This window comes from Leuresthes tenuis, unplaced genomic scaffold (genome assembly GCF_036924035.1).
Source record: "Leuresthes tenuis unplaced genomic scaffold, fLeuTen1.0.hap1 SCAF_7, whole genome shotgun sequence".
NCBI lineage: Eukaryota > Metazoa > Chordata > Actinopteri > Atheriniformes > Atherinopsidae > Leuresthes > Leuresthes tenuis.
The window spans coordinates 10,949,329-10,965,046 of NW_027325361.1; the positions used below are offsets into that span (position 1 = coordinate 10,949,329).

The 15,718-nt window shown below is 39.0% G+C and overlaps 1 protein-coding gene across 1 annotated transcript; it reads left to right on the forward strand.

The window, feature by feature from the left end:
- The first annotated feature begins 991 nt into the window (after positions 1-991).
- comp (cartilage oligomeric matrix protein) lies at positions 992-13,130 on the forward strand. The gene is made up of 19 exons (XM_072389280.1): positions 992-1,147; positions 4,392-4,465; positions 4,661-4,712; positions 5,031-5,185; positions 6,267-6,404; positions 6,655-6,732; positions 7,479-7,631; positions 7,820-7,924; positions 8,160-8,267; positions 8,346-8,505; positions 8,808-8,926; positions 9,721-9,773; positions 9,853-10,046; positions 10,136-10,314; positions 10,397-10,445; positions 10,925-11,121; positions 11,812-11,984; positions 12,480-12,619; positions 12,828-13,130. The coding sequence occupies exons 1-19, from the start codon at positions 1,081-1,083 to the stop codon at positions 12,884-12,886; spliced, it is 2,253 nt and encodes a 750-aa protein (XP_072245381.1). The 5' UTR covers positions 992-1,080; the 3' UTR covers positions 12,887-13,130.
- The last annotated feature ends 2,588 nt before the right edge of the window (positions 13,131-15,718 follow it).

Here is a 15,718-nt window from a genome sequence, read left to right on the forward strand (position 1 = left end):
CATCAAGACATTAAAGCAAAAAGGATTTTTCTTTTTGTCAAAATACTTTGATTTGTGATTAACAAAAGCTTTCTTTTTTCTCTTATCTCCTCTTTTAATGCAATAAATCACTCAATTACAATCTAAGACAAATACTTAAATCACAGCATTGGTGATATTAAAGATAACAAACACTCAAACAGAGTTTTATATATAAATAGATAGATTTATAAATAAATTTAGTGGTTATACAACAGCAAATTAAACTCCCTGTTTGAAATATTTTAGCAAAAGACACCTGAATGAATAGTTGGAAAAAAATCAAAGGAGAAGACTGTAAGGTTGTAATAGCTGTCTGTCATAAGTTTTGAACTACTTAAAGTGAAATCCAATTAGATGTTGGAGGGGTTTTGTCTGATTTGTCAAACGTACACCAGTACTTTTGAAATGAAATTTGTCGGTGCTTCTAAAGATATTTTGGAGTTCGTGATATCGAGGAAAACAGTTAATATTGTTGATGACTCTTTATATGGTTTATGTAACGAGACAAAATACAAAAAAGTCATCTGGTTCACACCAAGATTTGAAATGAGGTGAGTAGAACCTCAGAGGAACAACCACACGTGACATGTCACACCATATCATTATTGATTTGTAGAAAGAAAAAACTGAGGCAAAATGCAGAAGCAGCATGAGAAAAAAAATCTTCACAACCAACCGAGGGAGAAAAAGGTCCAATATGCCAAAAGCAGCAGCCACACAACCCGTTTTTACTATACACCATTTGTCTGATACACTTCCAACACCAACCAGCCAGCCATTAACCATAGCATACACAAACCATGCTGTTCTTCAATAAAGCAAGCGTTTTATGCTTCAATCACACACTGTGTGTGTTGAGTTAAGTTGGAGCTTTAGAGGAAGGGATGGACATGTAAACCAGGAAAGGGGGGTGATGGTGAAGGAGGTGGGAAACCAAAGCAGGGGAGGAAACACTCCTGGTGTGCTGCTGGAAACAAGCTTGCAGGAGGAGCACTGAGACTGAACTGAAGGACGGAGGAAGGCAGGAGACGAAGCTGCTGAACCTGAAGTGATCCAAGCATGCTGTGGCTTCTGGGGCTGATCTGTGCGCTCTGCATGGGGGGGCACACTGTGGCAGGACAGAGAGGTGAGAGCAATGTCTCCGTTTCACATTTTAGACTGACTATCTGTTGTGGATTAGCTGGTCATTGCTTGTGTTTAACCACTTCCAGCAATAAGTAAGACTGATGCTTTCAGACAACAAGTACAGCAAACATTGCTTTAGGCTGTGTAGCTGGGAAACTAAATGAAACCCATCAATCTTTGGTCATAGCTGTCATAGACAGTCTCTGAGATTAGTTTGAATATTAAATATGATTAAAATACGTGTGTGTGTGTGTGTAAGCACAACTAAGATTTGGTTGTTTCATCACAGAAATCAGAAGAAAAAGAGAAATAATGACAAAATAGGTGCTAAAGATATAATCATTTTAAGAGCTGCAATAATTGCTTGTTTGTTTATTCTTTTTTTTTTGTCAAAATTAGCACCTCCTCATGCAAGGTTTGACAAGATTGTCCTGTAAAGGGGACCCCAGAGCTTGAACATTCTGTGTAAAGCTTAAAGTAAACACAGTAAGGTAAAACAATCACTGTGTTCCCTCTGTCGTCCAGGTTTTGACCTTTCTATTAGCAGGGAGGGTGATTTATTTCCACTATCTTTTCTTTTTGCTGTGGAATTCACTCGGTAAACAGAGTTGCTGCTAATGAGAAGAACACATTTCCTGCGCTCCTTGCACAGGAGATTTGTGCTCCTGCATAGCTCCTCCGGGGGAGGTGGTGGTGCCTGGGTAGGCGAAGTGGCTGAATGAGGCGGACGTGAGGGGGTTAGGGGAGCAGTGTTGGGGTCTTATATAATTAGCTGAACCAGTATAGGTAGAACCTCACCTGAACCCCAACAGCAGCTTATCATGACATGAGCACATCTGGCATTTTAAAGGTATTTTAAAGCAGCTATAATTCACATCTCTATAATAAAAGAGGATATTGCAGAGTAACCTGAAAATGCAGCTCCTCCCAGCTATATGAAGATTTCATCTGGAACTTTGGCTCCACGGCTGTAACCTTAGACATGGTGGTGTTGTTTTTGGCTGCAGCATGTAGTAGTTTCAGAGGAAAAAGCTTTTAAAACCCTCTTCCCATGTTCAGTAGCAAACAGCAGACAAACACAGTTAACAACAAGCTGTGGAGTATTGAGCAGTTAGATGTTTGCCAGATGTTTTTCACAAAAGTTGGTGGAGAACCAAAAATAGAGCTAAAAGGAAATTGATATTGGACTCACATTTGTCAGAAGGTCAAACACAACTTCTAGTGAAAAAAAATCTTTAACATCTACAGAATGTGTGAAAAATCATCTGCTAAATGAAATGTCGTTTTCTTTGTATTTTCTTGTGTATAAATAAAAATGTTCCAATCTGACAAGGAGTATGTATTTCAGCCTCACTTAAAAGATGATTTATTTAGCATTTTTCTGGATAAGGAGGTTTCTGTTGGATAGTTGGAAGATGGTTGAAAAAAGAGTAATCTGTGTGGAAAACCCAGATCATATTCAATCCTGGAACCCTTGTAAACACACCAGGACGCCCACAAAGTTGAATTCCTGTAAGCATGTGAGCCTGAAAAAATGTATATTCCAGAAAATCTTTAGTCGATCCATATCTGGGAAATAATTTTTGCAGCTGGAATCAAAATATCGCAGACTCAAGTGAATGCGTGGGTCGTGATTCAAACGAGGCCTGTGGTGGCTGAGGAATGCCGTGTATTAGACTGTGCCATCAGACAGAGGATCACCTCGTGCAAGACCAGCACCACCACACACACACATTTATATTCACTCCCCCATGAGTTTCTGGTCCCATACGTTAAGCCAACAAAGCCTCCATAGAAAAACAAGAATCTGGAAGCAAGCCTGGGCTCTCATTTATCAACCTTTTGTTGAAAATGACCGTGAAAAAGTAAAAAAAGGGAGCAGTTAGAATCAGAGGAGAGATCTCAGTTGGAAATTAAAATGAAAAGGTTAGACACAAAGCTCAATACCAGAACCTGTGTGTATACGTGTATGACTTCAACTTCTTGTTTTCAATATGAAAGCACTTTTTGTTATTGATAACCTCTTTTTCTCTGTTGTATTTTCAGGCAAATATGATGCAATTGTGTGTGTCTCTTATCTTTAAAGGTGATGATTAAAAACTAAATATGCTTTATGTTGTTCAAACCAACCGCTTTACATAATGAACAAATAGATTAATATGACGATTAAAGAACAAAAAAACATTTTGAGCACATAAATACGGGAGAGGATGGCAGCATGGCTCATGGTGAGTGAATGAAGATTTTAAAATTTGATCAAAAACCTGAAAACATAAAAGGGAAATTTCAAAGTTGTCAAAGCTCCAGTTGTCATTTTCAATGACTAAATGCTGCCCTCTTGTGTTTACACCAATAAAACTGACTGAGTAAGTCTCTGTTTTTAGGGTCAAGATAAGCAGAAACTCCGATCCTCAAATTAATTTCAGTTTTAAACATTATGTCTGTTTTGTCTGAATTTAACAGCAGAATAATTTATTCACCAAAACTTTTAATTGTTGTCTTCTCTGTCAGAGCATGACCTATGTAGCTTTCATCACTCAGATGTCACACACAATTATAATAGTTTATTAGTCAAAATCTGACTTAAGTAATGTTAAAAAAAGGAATTGATTTGTGGAGAATCCCACATATCTTGCTCTGTGCGTAACGCCAACCAAGTTTTCAAGTGTTTCCAAATAGAAATATTTGCCAAAAAGGGAAATTTAGTCTAAATTATAAATATTTCTTAAAGAATATCATATAGAACCATGACAAGAGCCATCTCAGAATTGTGACTCTGCTAAAGTCTAAAACAGAAACTTAACAAAATAAATGCATATTTGCATATAATGCAAATATTCCTCTTTTGAAAAGTAAAAAAATAAATAAAAATCACCTAGAAAGTTAAGGTTTTATGAGACAATTCATGACAGCAGTTTCCAATTTTTCAGTAAAATAATCGGACAACAGACAGATAATGCAGATACAATGTGGAGTAAGTCTGTCAAAAACCAGCTGAAAACAAAGATTGAGAATGAAATCACAGCAACCTGAAGTTCATTTATGAATAAAAAGGCTTATTCATTCATTTATTTTTGGTAACTTGCAGGTATAAAAACTCTTCAACAACATCTGACAAAGAAACATTTTAATACATCAAAGATGTGAAGAATTTGTGTGGGCTGCTTCAATGAGAGAAACTGTTGAGAATATCTGTAGTTACATTATAAAAGTTTTCCATAGCTGTTCTTATTGTCCAAATCCAGACGGAGAGATCATCAGTCAGATTAAAATGACTAACATCGCCCTGGCTGAGATTAAAGAGCTGCTGAAACAACAGGTACACCTCCTTTGTAGTCAAATGACGGACTGAAATATGTTGTATTTTTGCAGTTTAACAAACATTTGTTGTTGAAATTTATTCTTAATTAGTCATGAACAAACACACTATCAGATAAACTTGAGAAATTAATCAAGTACAGTCACGGTTGCTGTTATGGGAAAAGAAAAAAATTACTTTCATGATATTTTACAGATTAAAGAGATTGTATTCCTGAAGAACACAGTGATGGAGTGTGAGGCCTGTGGTGAGTTAACCAGACAATTTAAAAAATAACTTACTTGAATAAATGGTTTTAATGGAGAATATGCTTTAATACCATGACTAGGTTCAGCTCATTTTCCAGTTTTTCCAGACATTTAAGACCTGCGTAAGGACACAAGAATATCACTGGGTCAGAATGCAAAGAAATTTATGTATTTTGATGAAAGTTATAAGTCATCACATGAAGTTATGTACATGTAAAGAATCCATCAGAAGGTGATAGACATAAAAAACAGAACATCTTTAAATAAGATGCCTGTTTACAAAGAACCAGAAAGTAGTTGATCTCCTCTCTCCTCAGGGATGGGTGGCATCCAGCCTCCTCCCTCCTCTTCCTGTATACCAAATCCCTGCCACCCTGGGGTGAAGTGTATGGAGACTCCTCAGGGTGCTCAGTGTGGACCCTGCCCCGATGGCATGGAGGGAAACGGTACCCACTGCACTGATGTGGATGAGGTATGCAAAGCCATGCTCTTTAAAAGGTGATAGTGTTATAATTCGTATTACTTAACAGAGTAGATCACTTCTAAATCTTATGGTTGAGCCAATGGAAAGGAGACAACTTCGTCTGAATGCCTCAATCCATTAAAGCCTCATTAAGAGGAAGATAAACGGTGAACCCCAATAACTTTCCCATGTACCACCCTAACAAAAAACAGACAGAGCCAAAATCAGAATCCTTTTTTTCTTTAAATAAAACATCCTCATCTACTTACAATTCAGCAACCTTTGCCCTTAGAGCAGCTTCTATTGCAGAACACCTGCTCTATCAGAAGTTGGTAACCAGACAAAAAACGCAGATGACAACCTTTAAATGAAGCAACAAAATTACAAACGAGGCTAAATGAGCTGACACACAGTACTGTGGAAAAGTCAAGTCTTGAGCCACCCCTCATTTCAGTTTATTTTTCCTCTAAGCAGCCAGACTGTTATCTTTTGAAGGTGTCTTTAGAAACAGTCCCTCAGGTTCTTTCTGAGGGAGTTTAGCTGTCTATGTGTGAATGAGAACAGCTTTATTGTGGATTCTGTAGAATCATATTCATGTTTATGAAAAAATACTCAAAGAATAGAACTTTAGAGCATTTATGGAGAACATCAGCCTGTTACATGCATTCCAAAAGTCTAGTTTTGCAGCCACACAGGTGTTGCTTGTTTAAACCTCTTCTGAAGACTGTGTACCAACCTTTTCAAAGGCAGAGCTCTAAGTGCCCTATTAAATCATTCCTGTCATCATTGCAGAATACCAGGAGCCTGAGAGGGTCTCACTTAAGCAATGAAGCCATTGTGAATATTATTATTTACATCTTTGTTTTTCCTGCTATGATATGATTACATTTCTGCTGTGAAAGAGGTCTTCTGGCATCCTTCTCTCCATCCTGATGGATCTTTTGTACGTCTCAGTTTGGGAGATTTATACTTCTGTCACGGCTACCGTTGTTCTAATCAAACTGCAGCACCTGAGCAAAAGTATGATGATGTGGACACACCTGTGTGGTTCAGAGCTGAAGTGAACTGCCTGTGTCTTTGTTACCTCCAGTGCTCAGTCAAGCCCTGTCACATGGGTGTTCGCTGCATCAACACCTCCCCTGGTTTCCGCTGTGGCTCGTGTCCTGCGGGATACACCGGACCACAGGTCAAGGGCGTCGGCCTCGCCTACGCCACCGCCAACAAGCAGGTCAGCTTTGATGACTTGCACTGTTACCACATAGTTTTCTTCTTTGTGTACACTGTCTTGTATTACTGTGAGCTGAAGACTTGTCTGTTGATATGAATCATTCATCTTAAACTCAATCTAATTGAAAAGGTGGACCGACTAAACACCACTTTAATCCTACAGAACTGTCTTACATTCTCAGCCTCTTATATCAGTGTGAACATGTAAACCAGCCGAAGTTACTTTTTGTCTTTCTGTTTGTCCTTTCAAGGTGTGCAAAGATATCGATGAGTGTGTGGGTCCCAACAATGGAGGCTGTGTGGAGAACTCTCTGTGCATGAACACCCCTGTGAGTATAACACCGAATCACTGTCACATCTCGTTCAAATATAGTTTGTTTTAGCACACATAAAGTATGAGAAAAAAGATTTCAGAAATCTCAAATCTTAAAATTTTGCAGGATTTTATCGTACATATCCAAAATTATGCCAGAAGCCATTTGATGTAACATTGAATATATCAAGGAGGATATCCTAATAATTAAAGATGTTAAAAAAACAGAAACACAATTTATCCATCCATCCATTTTCTATACCCGCTTAATCCGTCGGTCGGGTCGCCTGGAGCCTATCCCAGCGGTCATCGGGCAAGAGGCAGGGTACACCCTGAACAGGTCGCCAGTCCATCACAGGGCCACACAGAGACAAACGAGACAAACAGCCACACATATGTTAAACACAATTTAAAAAAAAAAAAATGGTTACATCAAAGCCACAGTTAAAGACATTCCATGTAAAAACCAGACCATGTGGCAGATGTTGGGAGACTTCAGATTTTCTTATTGTTTAACTTTATATGGTGGGTCTGGTCAAATAGTCTTTTCTGGGGTTCTTAACTGAGTAAAATGACCTGAAACTGTCTAAGCTGCAGCCATAAGAGCTGTATGAAGTCTGAATACTAAGGAAAGGAGCTTCAGTGCTCCCTTCAGTATCTCTGTTAGCACAGGAAAACATAAACTTTCAAAGAGACCCTCAATTAAATGACACGCTGACCCTGTGACTGTGCATTACTTTTGATTGCCTTTTTTATAATTAGGGCTCCTTCAGGTGTGGTCCCTGTAAAACTGGCTATGCTGGGGATCAACGACGTGGCTGTAAGCCTGAGAGAGCCTGTGGGAACGGCCAACCCAATCCCTGCCACGCCAGTGCCCAGTGCATTGTCCATCGAGAGGGGGCTATTGAGTGCCAGGTGAATCAATCACACTTTTCAAGTTGTCCCATTTTCACCTCACTGATTAAAGCAATCAAAGCATTTGAGTGTAAAAACTTGACTCAGTTATTAAATATCAGGTATTTGTTAGCACTGATACTGTCTGTGGGACATAGCAGGGTCATTAAAAACAGTGTAAAGCTACTAAAACAATTACACCCACACAGTGTGGAGTCGGATGGGCTGGCAACGGCTACTTCTGTGGTCCTGACACTGACATCGATGGTGTTCCCGATGAAAAGCTGAACTGTCCTGAGAGGAACTGCGACAAGGTGCGTCTCCTACAAATTACAGACACAAAAACAAAAAAACAAAGTCATCAGCATAAGTCCTAACAATTATTTTTGTAGCTACAAAGATTCAAAGGTCTTGGAAGCACATCTATTACTATGTGAAAGTTTTAGATTTGAAAGTAAAGTGAGATTAATTTACTGGAAATTATGCCACGAGTAACTTGTAAGATTCTTAAATGTTGTTTAAACTAACATTAGGTGCTTGTCTTTGCAGGATAACTGCCTCACTGTGCCCAATTCGGGCCAGGAGGATGCTGACAGTGATGGAATTGGAGATGCCTGTGATGAGGATGCAGATGGGGATGGGATCCTCAACGCACAGGTTCATGCACAAACATACACACACTGGAGAGCATGTATTACATACTTTCTTGCTGCGACTACAACATTTTCTTCTTAGGATAACTGCGTGCTGGTGCCCAACGTGGACCAGAGTAACATTGATGAGGACGACTTTGGCGACGCCTGCGACAACTGCCGTGCAGTCAAAAACAACGACCAAAAAGACACGGATGTGGATAAATTTGGTGACGAATGTGATGAGGATATCGATGGGGATGGTGAGAGCCTCGTGCATCAGTTATATCTTCAAAGACAAAACAAAGCTGCCACCTCGTTTCCTCCAATAATTGTTTGTAGTTACATTTCTGGGTTATTAACAGCAGCAGACACCCAGTTAGCCAAAGCTAATTTAAAAGTAAATAAAAACCTTTTTATTTTTTATTTTATTTTTATGAATTATAGATACTGATTGTTATTTATTTATTTGATGTATGAATTCCCTCATAGAAATCATGCATAAATCATGCGATTGTACACTTTAAGGTTTCTTAACATTAATTGATATTCTCTTTAATGTCAGGAATCCCCAATCACCTGGATAACTGCAAAAGGGTTCCAAATGTTGATCAGAAAGATCGAGATGGAGACAAAGTGGGAGACGCCTGCGACAGCTGTCCTTATGTTCCCAACCCTGACCAGGTAAAATCATTGATCACTGAGAGAATTTAAGCCAGGACACAAAGCTACTGGAGTTGATGTCTGCTTCCTGTGGCGCTGTGCTCTGTGGTTGACCTGAGAGTTATAGTTTAAAATGACCATTGCATGTATTTATTCAATTTATTGACAATATCATTGCTATCTCAGACTTGTAGCTTTTAAAGATGTTATGATATTATATGAATGTGAGACAAAAACAAACATAAATGAATGAGGAAAATAGTATTTGTTACAGTATAATGCTGCATCTGTATCTAAGAGGATGTAGTATTTTAATTCATGGGAACTTCTGCTGATCAGTCATATCATTACAATCACTGACAGGTAAAGTGAGTAACTCATCTTACTACAAGGCAATGTTCTGCTTGGAAAACCTACCTGAGCACTTTTTCAGGGCAGCCCTGCTATCGGACACTCCAGGGCACCATCAGATGTTCTTTGTCCATGCTCTTACTGGACAGAGTTCTTTTGGCATCTTGGCAGGACCTATTCAACATAAGCTGATGGTCATAATGTAATGGCTGACTGGTGTATATGGATAGTGATGTGGAAAAAGCTAAGAAACCTCCTCAATTCTTGCTGCGTCCATGCTCCACCTCTCCTCCAAGTTTCATGAAAATCCTCTGATTTGTCAGCAAACTGAGCACAGTCACAAAAGTATAATGTATATCTAAAGCTGAGAGAGTTTCATATTTCATATGAGAGGATTATCATCACTGTTATATGCTGTAACACAAGCTTTAGAAATGTCAACAACAACATGTCATGCTTCTCAGATGGATGCAGACAATGACTTGATCGGAGACCCATGTGACACCAACAAGGACAGGTATTGTGTCTCTATCGGTCACATTCGCACATTTATCTCCAACTTCTCTCTTACACAAGTGAAATCTAACCTTCTCCAGTGATGGCGATGGTCACCAAGACTCTCGGGACAACTGCCCAGCTGTCATCAACAGCTCTCAACTGGACACCGACAAAGATGGAAAGGGAGACGAGTGCGATGATGATGATGATAACGATGGTATTCCAGATCTGCTGCCACCTGGTCCTGACAACTGCCGTCTGATCCCCAACCCGCTGCAGGAGGACTCTGACGGTGGGTATAACTCCAGACATATTAAACTTTATGTGCGTTTCTCTTTTTATCCAGTAAACACCACAGGATCCATCTATCCCTCCTCATAGGTGACGGTGTGGGAAATGTGTGCGAGACGGATTTTGACAACGACACCATCGTCGACACCATTGACGTTTGCCCGGAAAACGCTGAGGTCACCCTCACTGACTTCAGGGAGTACCAGACCATCGTTTTAGACCCTGAAGGAGATGCACAGATTGACCCCAACTGGGTGGTGCTGAACCAGGTCAGAACTACCAGAACAGTTTGTGCCACAAAATTTTCTGTCAACCTAACTTTTTCTAACATCCGCTGTTTGGTTTGCACAGGGAAGAGAGATAGTCCAGACTATGAACAGTGACCCCGGGCTGGCTGTTGGTAAGAATGTCTGGAATTTTACATTTTGGAAAATCTTGTTATTTAAGATTTCTGCCTTGAACAGAGGGAAAATATATTATATAAAATATATATCATATAAACCTTTGACTATTCAAGGTAAAACTTTAAATTTTGAGAACATTTCTTTTCAAAGGACATCTTTTTGAAAGTTAATTATCAATGTAGAATCAATGTTAAGATAGTTATTTTATGTAGTTAAACAGGCAACTAGACTGAGGCATCTGAATTCAGGTGACAATAAACATCAGAATGAACTATATTTTTGTTACAAATTAGTAGAAAGCAGACTATGGGTTTTTCCTCTCTGATTCTCTCTGCAAGGGCATTTTTAGAAAAAATTAATTCTCTCAGGCCCATATCAGGAAATATGAGTGAGACAGATTTAAATGTAGATCAGAGTTTTCATTTGTCCTGCATTGTACATCTGATATTTGTGTGTGATCTGATCTGTCCTGCAGGTTACACTGCTTTCAGCGGAGTGGATTTTGAAGGGACGTTTCACGTAAATACGGTAACGGATGATGACTACGCTGGTTTCATCTTCGGCTACCAGGACAGCTCCAGTTTCTACGTGGTGATGTGGAAGCAGGTGGAACAGATCTACTGGCAGGCAAATCCTTTCAGAGCCGTTGCAGAACCAGGCATCCAACTGAAGGTAGGTACCCCACAAGTCCACTTTATAATATGGGACAGTAAAAGGACCAAAATGAAGTCCCATTTAGATCAATCATGTATTTTGCAAGAGAAACTGTGTAGCATTAGACTTTTAGTTTATGGTAGAAGCCACACACTGCAGTAATAGACAAGTAATAGACAAGTCAGCAGTAGGTGACAGTAGCATATCGTACAACCTGCCACTAAATAGAAAATAAAAGGGCCAACTGAGTTATTACTCCCGTTATCATCAGTAAGTTATCAGCCTCAACACAATTGTTACTAGCCTAGAAGTGCTAATAGCCAGACTCTCCATGCTCATGTCCAGCCAAGACAATAGATGTGACAATCGACAAATGAGTATCGTCTTCTCATTAGCCAGAGCTGGCCGCTCAGTTTCATTGGTTGGATCAGTAACTGGCATCTGCAGGGATATAGCCTCCTGCTACTTGTCTATAAAGCCTTAATGATCTTGTTAACCCCAGCTTAGTAGTAAAAAGTCGCAATTAAACACAAGCATTTCTCACAGAGTTCCAAGTTACAGCAACTTTGCAGACCTTCTACACTCAAACAAAAAGACAAAGAAAAAAACAAAAAAGACTTTATGATATATTGGAGGATAAGGGAAATATAATGTAAAAGATACCAGTTTAGACACTCAAGAATAGTTGTCATCTTTTGTTTAAAACAGGCCGTAAAGTCAAACACAGGCCCAGGTGAGAATCTGAGGAACTCCCTGTGGCACACCGGTGATACCAGTGATCAGGTGAAACTCCTGTGGAAAGATGCTCGCAATGTTGGCTGGAAGGACAAGACTTCGTACCGCTGGTTCCTCCAGCACCGGCCTGCTGATGGCTACATCAGGTACTGTACTTGAGTTTAGATGAGAACGCGAAACGTGTGTCCAGTAAAATTTGGCTCTGATGGTGCAGAATGTAGCCTCATAGAAAAAGAGATAAATAATCACTTTCAAACATATTTGTTTACTCCTCAATGACTTTCTGCTGATTGTAGTGGTGTTCAATTGTAACTTGTATGTGGTGATGCTGTCATACTGCTGTCGTGCTAGCAGCTCTTTGAGGTTGTACTTTGGCAAAGATGTTAGATGTATCAGTAAAAGACTATCTGAGGAAAGCAAGAAAAGCACCAAAACCAGCTGGATTCAACTTTGAAGAATAAATATCAATAAAACTGGACCCATTTATTTCCTTTTTTCGAGACTGTCACATGTCCCTAAATATTTAAAGACCGACTAAAATACGTGATCTGTCTGATTTTTTATCTTGTTCAGAAAGAGAAAACAATTGAATCAGAATTGATCAGTTTTTGACTGATTTCCTGTTGTCTGGTGATGTCTAGAGTTCGTTTCTATGAGGGTCCTCAGATGGTGGCGGACACAGGCGTCATCATAGACGCCACAATGAGAGGAGGCCGGCTCGGGGTATTCTGCTTCTCCCAGGAGAACATCATCTGGGCCAACCTGCGCTACCGCTGCAACGGTGAGTGATGTCTTCCAACGGGGTGAGAGACTGCACTGAGTGTCCTTCCTTTTCTCCTCCACACACACAACTGTGTGTCTGTGGTTTAGCATATTTCAGTTAATCTTGCAGTACTCTCTTGTGCTCACTGGAAGAATTCTGCTGTAAATGCAAAAAGAGATTTTCCTGACAAAACTGTGAATGGACTTTCTGCTCTGCCTCTTTTCAGACACTCTTCCCGAGGACTTTGACACCTACAGAGCCCAGCAAGTCCAGGTAGTGATCTGATGACAACAAGCAAGCTCTACCAGGCGTGAAATTTCTTCAGTTTTAAGATGAAAACTGATGAGAGTGAGGAAGAAATGTCACAGCAGTAAAACTCTTAAGAGAGGAACGGTCACATAACATTAAGTGTTTCAATTGTTCAGTTGTTAACGAACAAAAATTTCTGTTTTAAAAAATGTTGCTCCAAAATATTGTCCTCTGCAAAGAACAAACTGTCACTAATGAATAAATATGGATTTTAGCTAAATGTTGTTGTGCATGAAGTTTTTATGTGAAAACTAATATTTTTAACATTCAAACATACTGACTGATTAGCACAAAAACAAAGCAGCTTATTTTAGTGTAGCTTTAAGCTGAAAATATCAGATGCATCATCTTGAGTGAAATGGTCTCAACCTAAAGATGTTTTGCAAAGAGTGCTGCAGATCTGTTATAGAATATCAAATATAAACAGTGAAATGCACAAGGTGGGGGCACCACTGGTCAAAATGCCTGCACTTTCAAAAGAGGATGAATTGATCTCTTTCATCATTTCGAAGCAAGACTATTCTGTTAGGGCTATCAATAAAAAAACGAGAGTAAATGAAGATTTCAAAGCTTTCTAAATATTAAGAATATTAAGAAGAAAGTTGAAGAAGGCTATAAGAAGATAAGTGTTTTCATGTGACCATTTCCTTCCTCTGAAATGTAACTAACAATTGATAGTTTACCAAAAACAGTGGAGGCCAACCAAGAAAACTCTCTCAGAGCTTTTAGGATTGCATCAATGCAATTCAAATCCCCTGATCTTTGGAAACTTTGCAAATGTCTTCCACCACAAAAAAAATAATAAAAATAAATAAATATATATATATATATATATATATATATATATATATATATATATATATATGCTATATATAGATGCTTTTGTTAAAACGTCCTGAGGATTAATGAAGTTAAAAGACAACTTCAGGGCTGATCCTAAACACACCCCAAGATCCACAACGGTTTAATTCAAGAAGGTGAAGTTGAAGTATTGGTCTTAACAACCTCCAAACCTAAACATTATCTAATATCTATGGATACACCTCAAAGGACAAGCGTATCTTACATTCAAGCTGGCCACAGCAAGTGTTTAAAAAACGTAGGCCTTATTTCAAAACTCTACGATAGAAGTAAAAAATTTAAATAATAATGACCAGGGGTGCCTAAACCTTTGCACGTCATGTATGAATTATGCTCCACACGAGGCTAAACATCTGACTTTAAGTAACAGACATGAGTTGTTTTTTTTGTTCTTTTTTTTTTCAAACTCAAACATTTTTAGTGGAAATCAACATTCTGAACATTTCACAAGCATGCACATATCCAAAATAATCTTTTAAATTTGCATTTGGAAATACAGATTACAAAATAGAAACGATAGCAAAGACAATATACAACAGGATCGAAACATCATGCATGTCCACAGCAACACGCTGCGATGTAAAATGATAACGGACAACTTTTTTAAATCAGCATTTTCTGCAAATCAAGACTATGTGCAGAGGAAAATCTGTCTTCCACAATCAATTTAATTGACAGTTTTCTTTCATCTTATAAACAAATGGTCACATAAAGAGAATCACATGGCAACAAATAAATAACTACAGGTCTGTTACTACGACTTACAGGACAACAGTGATATAATGCTTTTCTCACTATAAGCTTCAAGTGGAACTTAAACTGTGCATGTCCAGAGCCTTTTACAAGTTTCCATGAAATGTAGTCATTTAGAAAACCCTACACTATTAAAGGGACGTGTTATGGACACCTAAAACTTTCTGCAGTACAGACGGAGCAGCAACTCTCGCTCTTCCAGAACTGAGGACACATCTTCAAACTCACTTTTCGGCTTGAGAAACATTCCAGCTTCACCACTTCTTAGCACAACACAAGGAGTGCAAGAAGATAATTGGTGTCTCAGAGTGATAAAAGCAGAAGAGTCCAAACTACTATGTTTACTAGATGATCTGTGCATCTCAAGTTTGGAAAATGGACCACCAGCTCAAGTTTGCCTTTCACACTTCAATACTCAGTCAGGCAAAGACATGCAACCTGGACTCTGATGCACAGATCTTGCCTTTTTATTTCCTAACTTTGAGGAGAGGTTCTATTAGCTGCCTAATCTGACATCAAGTGATTTCCCAGTGTTACATTTGCTCTTAGCAAATGGGTGACAATGGCGGAGTCATCGACTGCCCGCCACACTCTTCACTGAGAATGCAGACCAGAGATGTAGACAAGTGTCTCCAGTACAACATGCTTAAACACCAAATATGTTCCATCCCATCTGCAGATTTTAGGCATCTGGGGAAGAGTAGTTGAATAATATGAGTAACCTGCATTTCAGGGTTTCAGCTACTTTTGTGAAGTGAGACTGTTACAGCGTCATACAGTACTGTTAGTGGCAGTATGTGTAGTTAAAGATACAAACTGCTTCATTTCAGTATTTTTGAGGTTGCAGGGAACAGCTAAGGCCAATATGTCACTGCAAGATTTTTATGTGGGGTTTGGGCCAAAAAAATAAAAAATCAATACATTCTGAGCTGTTCAGTAGCACATCTACATTTCCAACATCCCAAGTTCCCCAGTTCGATATTCTATTTACACATATTAGATGTATCGTGTCTGGGAGAAAGTGGACTCAGTCCCACTAAGAATATTTCAAAATATCCATTTCCATATTTAACAGAAGAGACTCTAACCCCCAACCAGCTCAGGGAAACAAAAACTCAGCCTGGTCTCATGAGAAAAAGCAGTGATAACGTCCCACACCATGTCATGTAGGTATCTTTTGTTTTAGAGTCATTC

Bases quoted from the DNA above. Each gene is read 5' to 3' on its own strand.
- comp (XM_072389280.1), top strand. From the start codon at position 1,081: ATGCTGTGGCTTCTGGGGCTGATCTGTGCGCTCTGCATGGGGGGGCAC. The intron at 8,268-8,345 runs GTTCATGCACAA...TTTTCTTCTTAG, and splicing joins ATGGGATCCTCAACGCACAG to GATAACTGCGTGCTGGTGCC. The intron at 12,620-12,827 runs GTGAGTGATGTC...GCCTCTTTTCAG, and splicing joins CCTGCGCTACCGCTGCAACG to ACACTCTTCCCGAGGACTTT.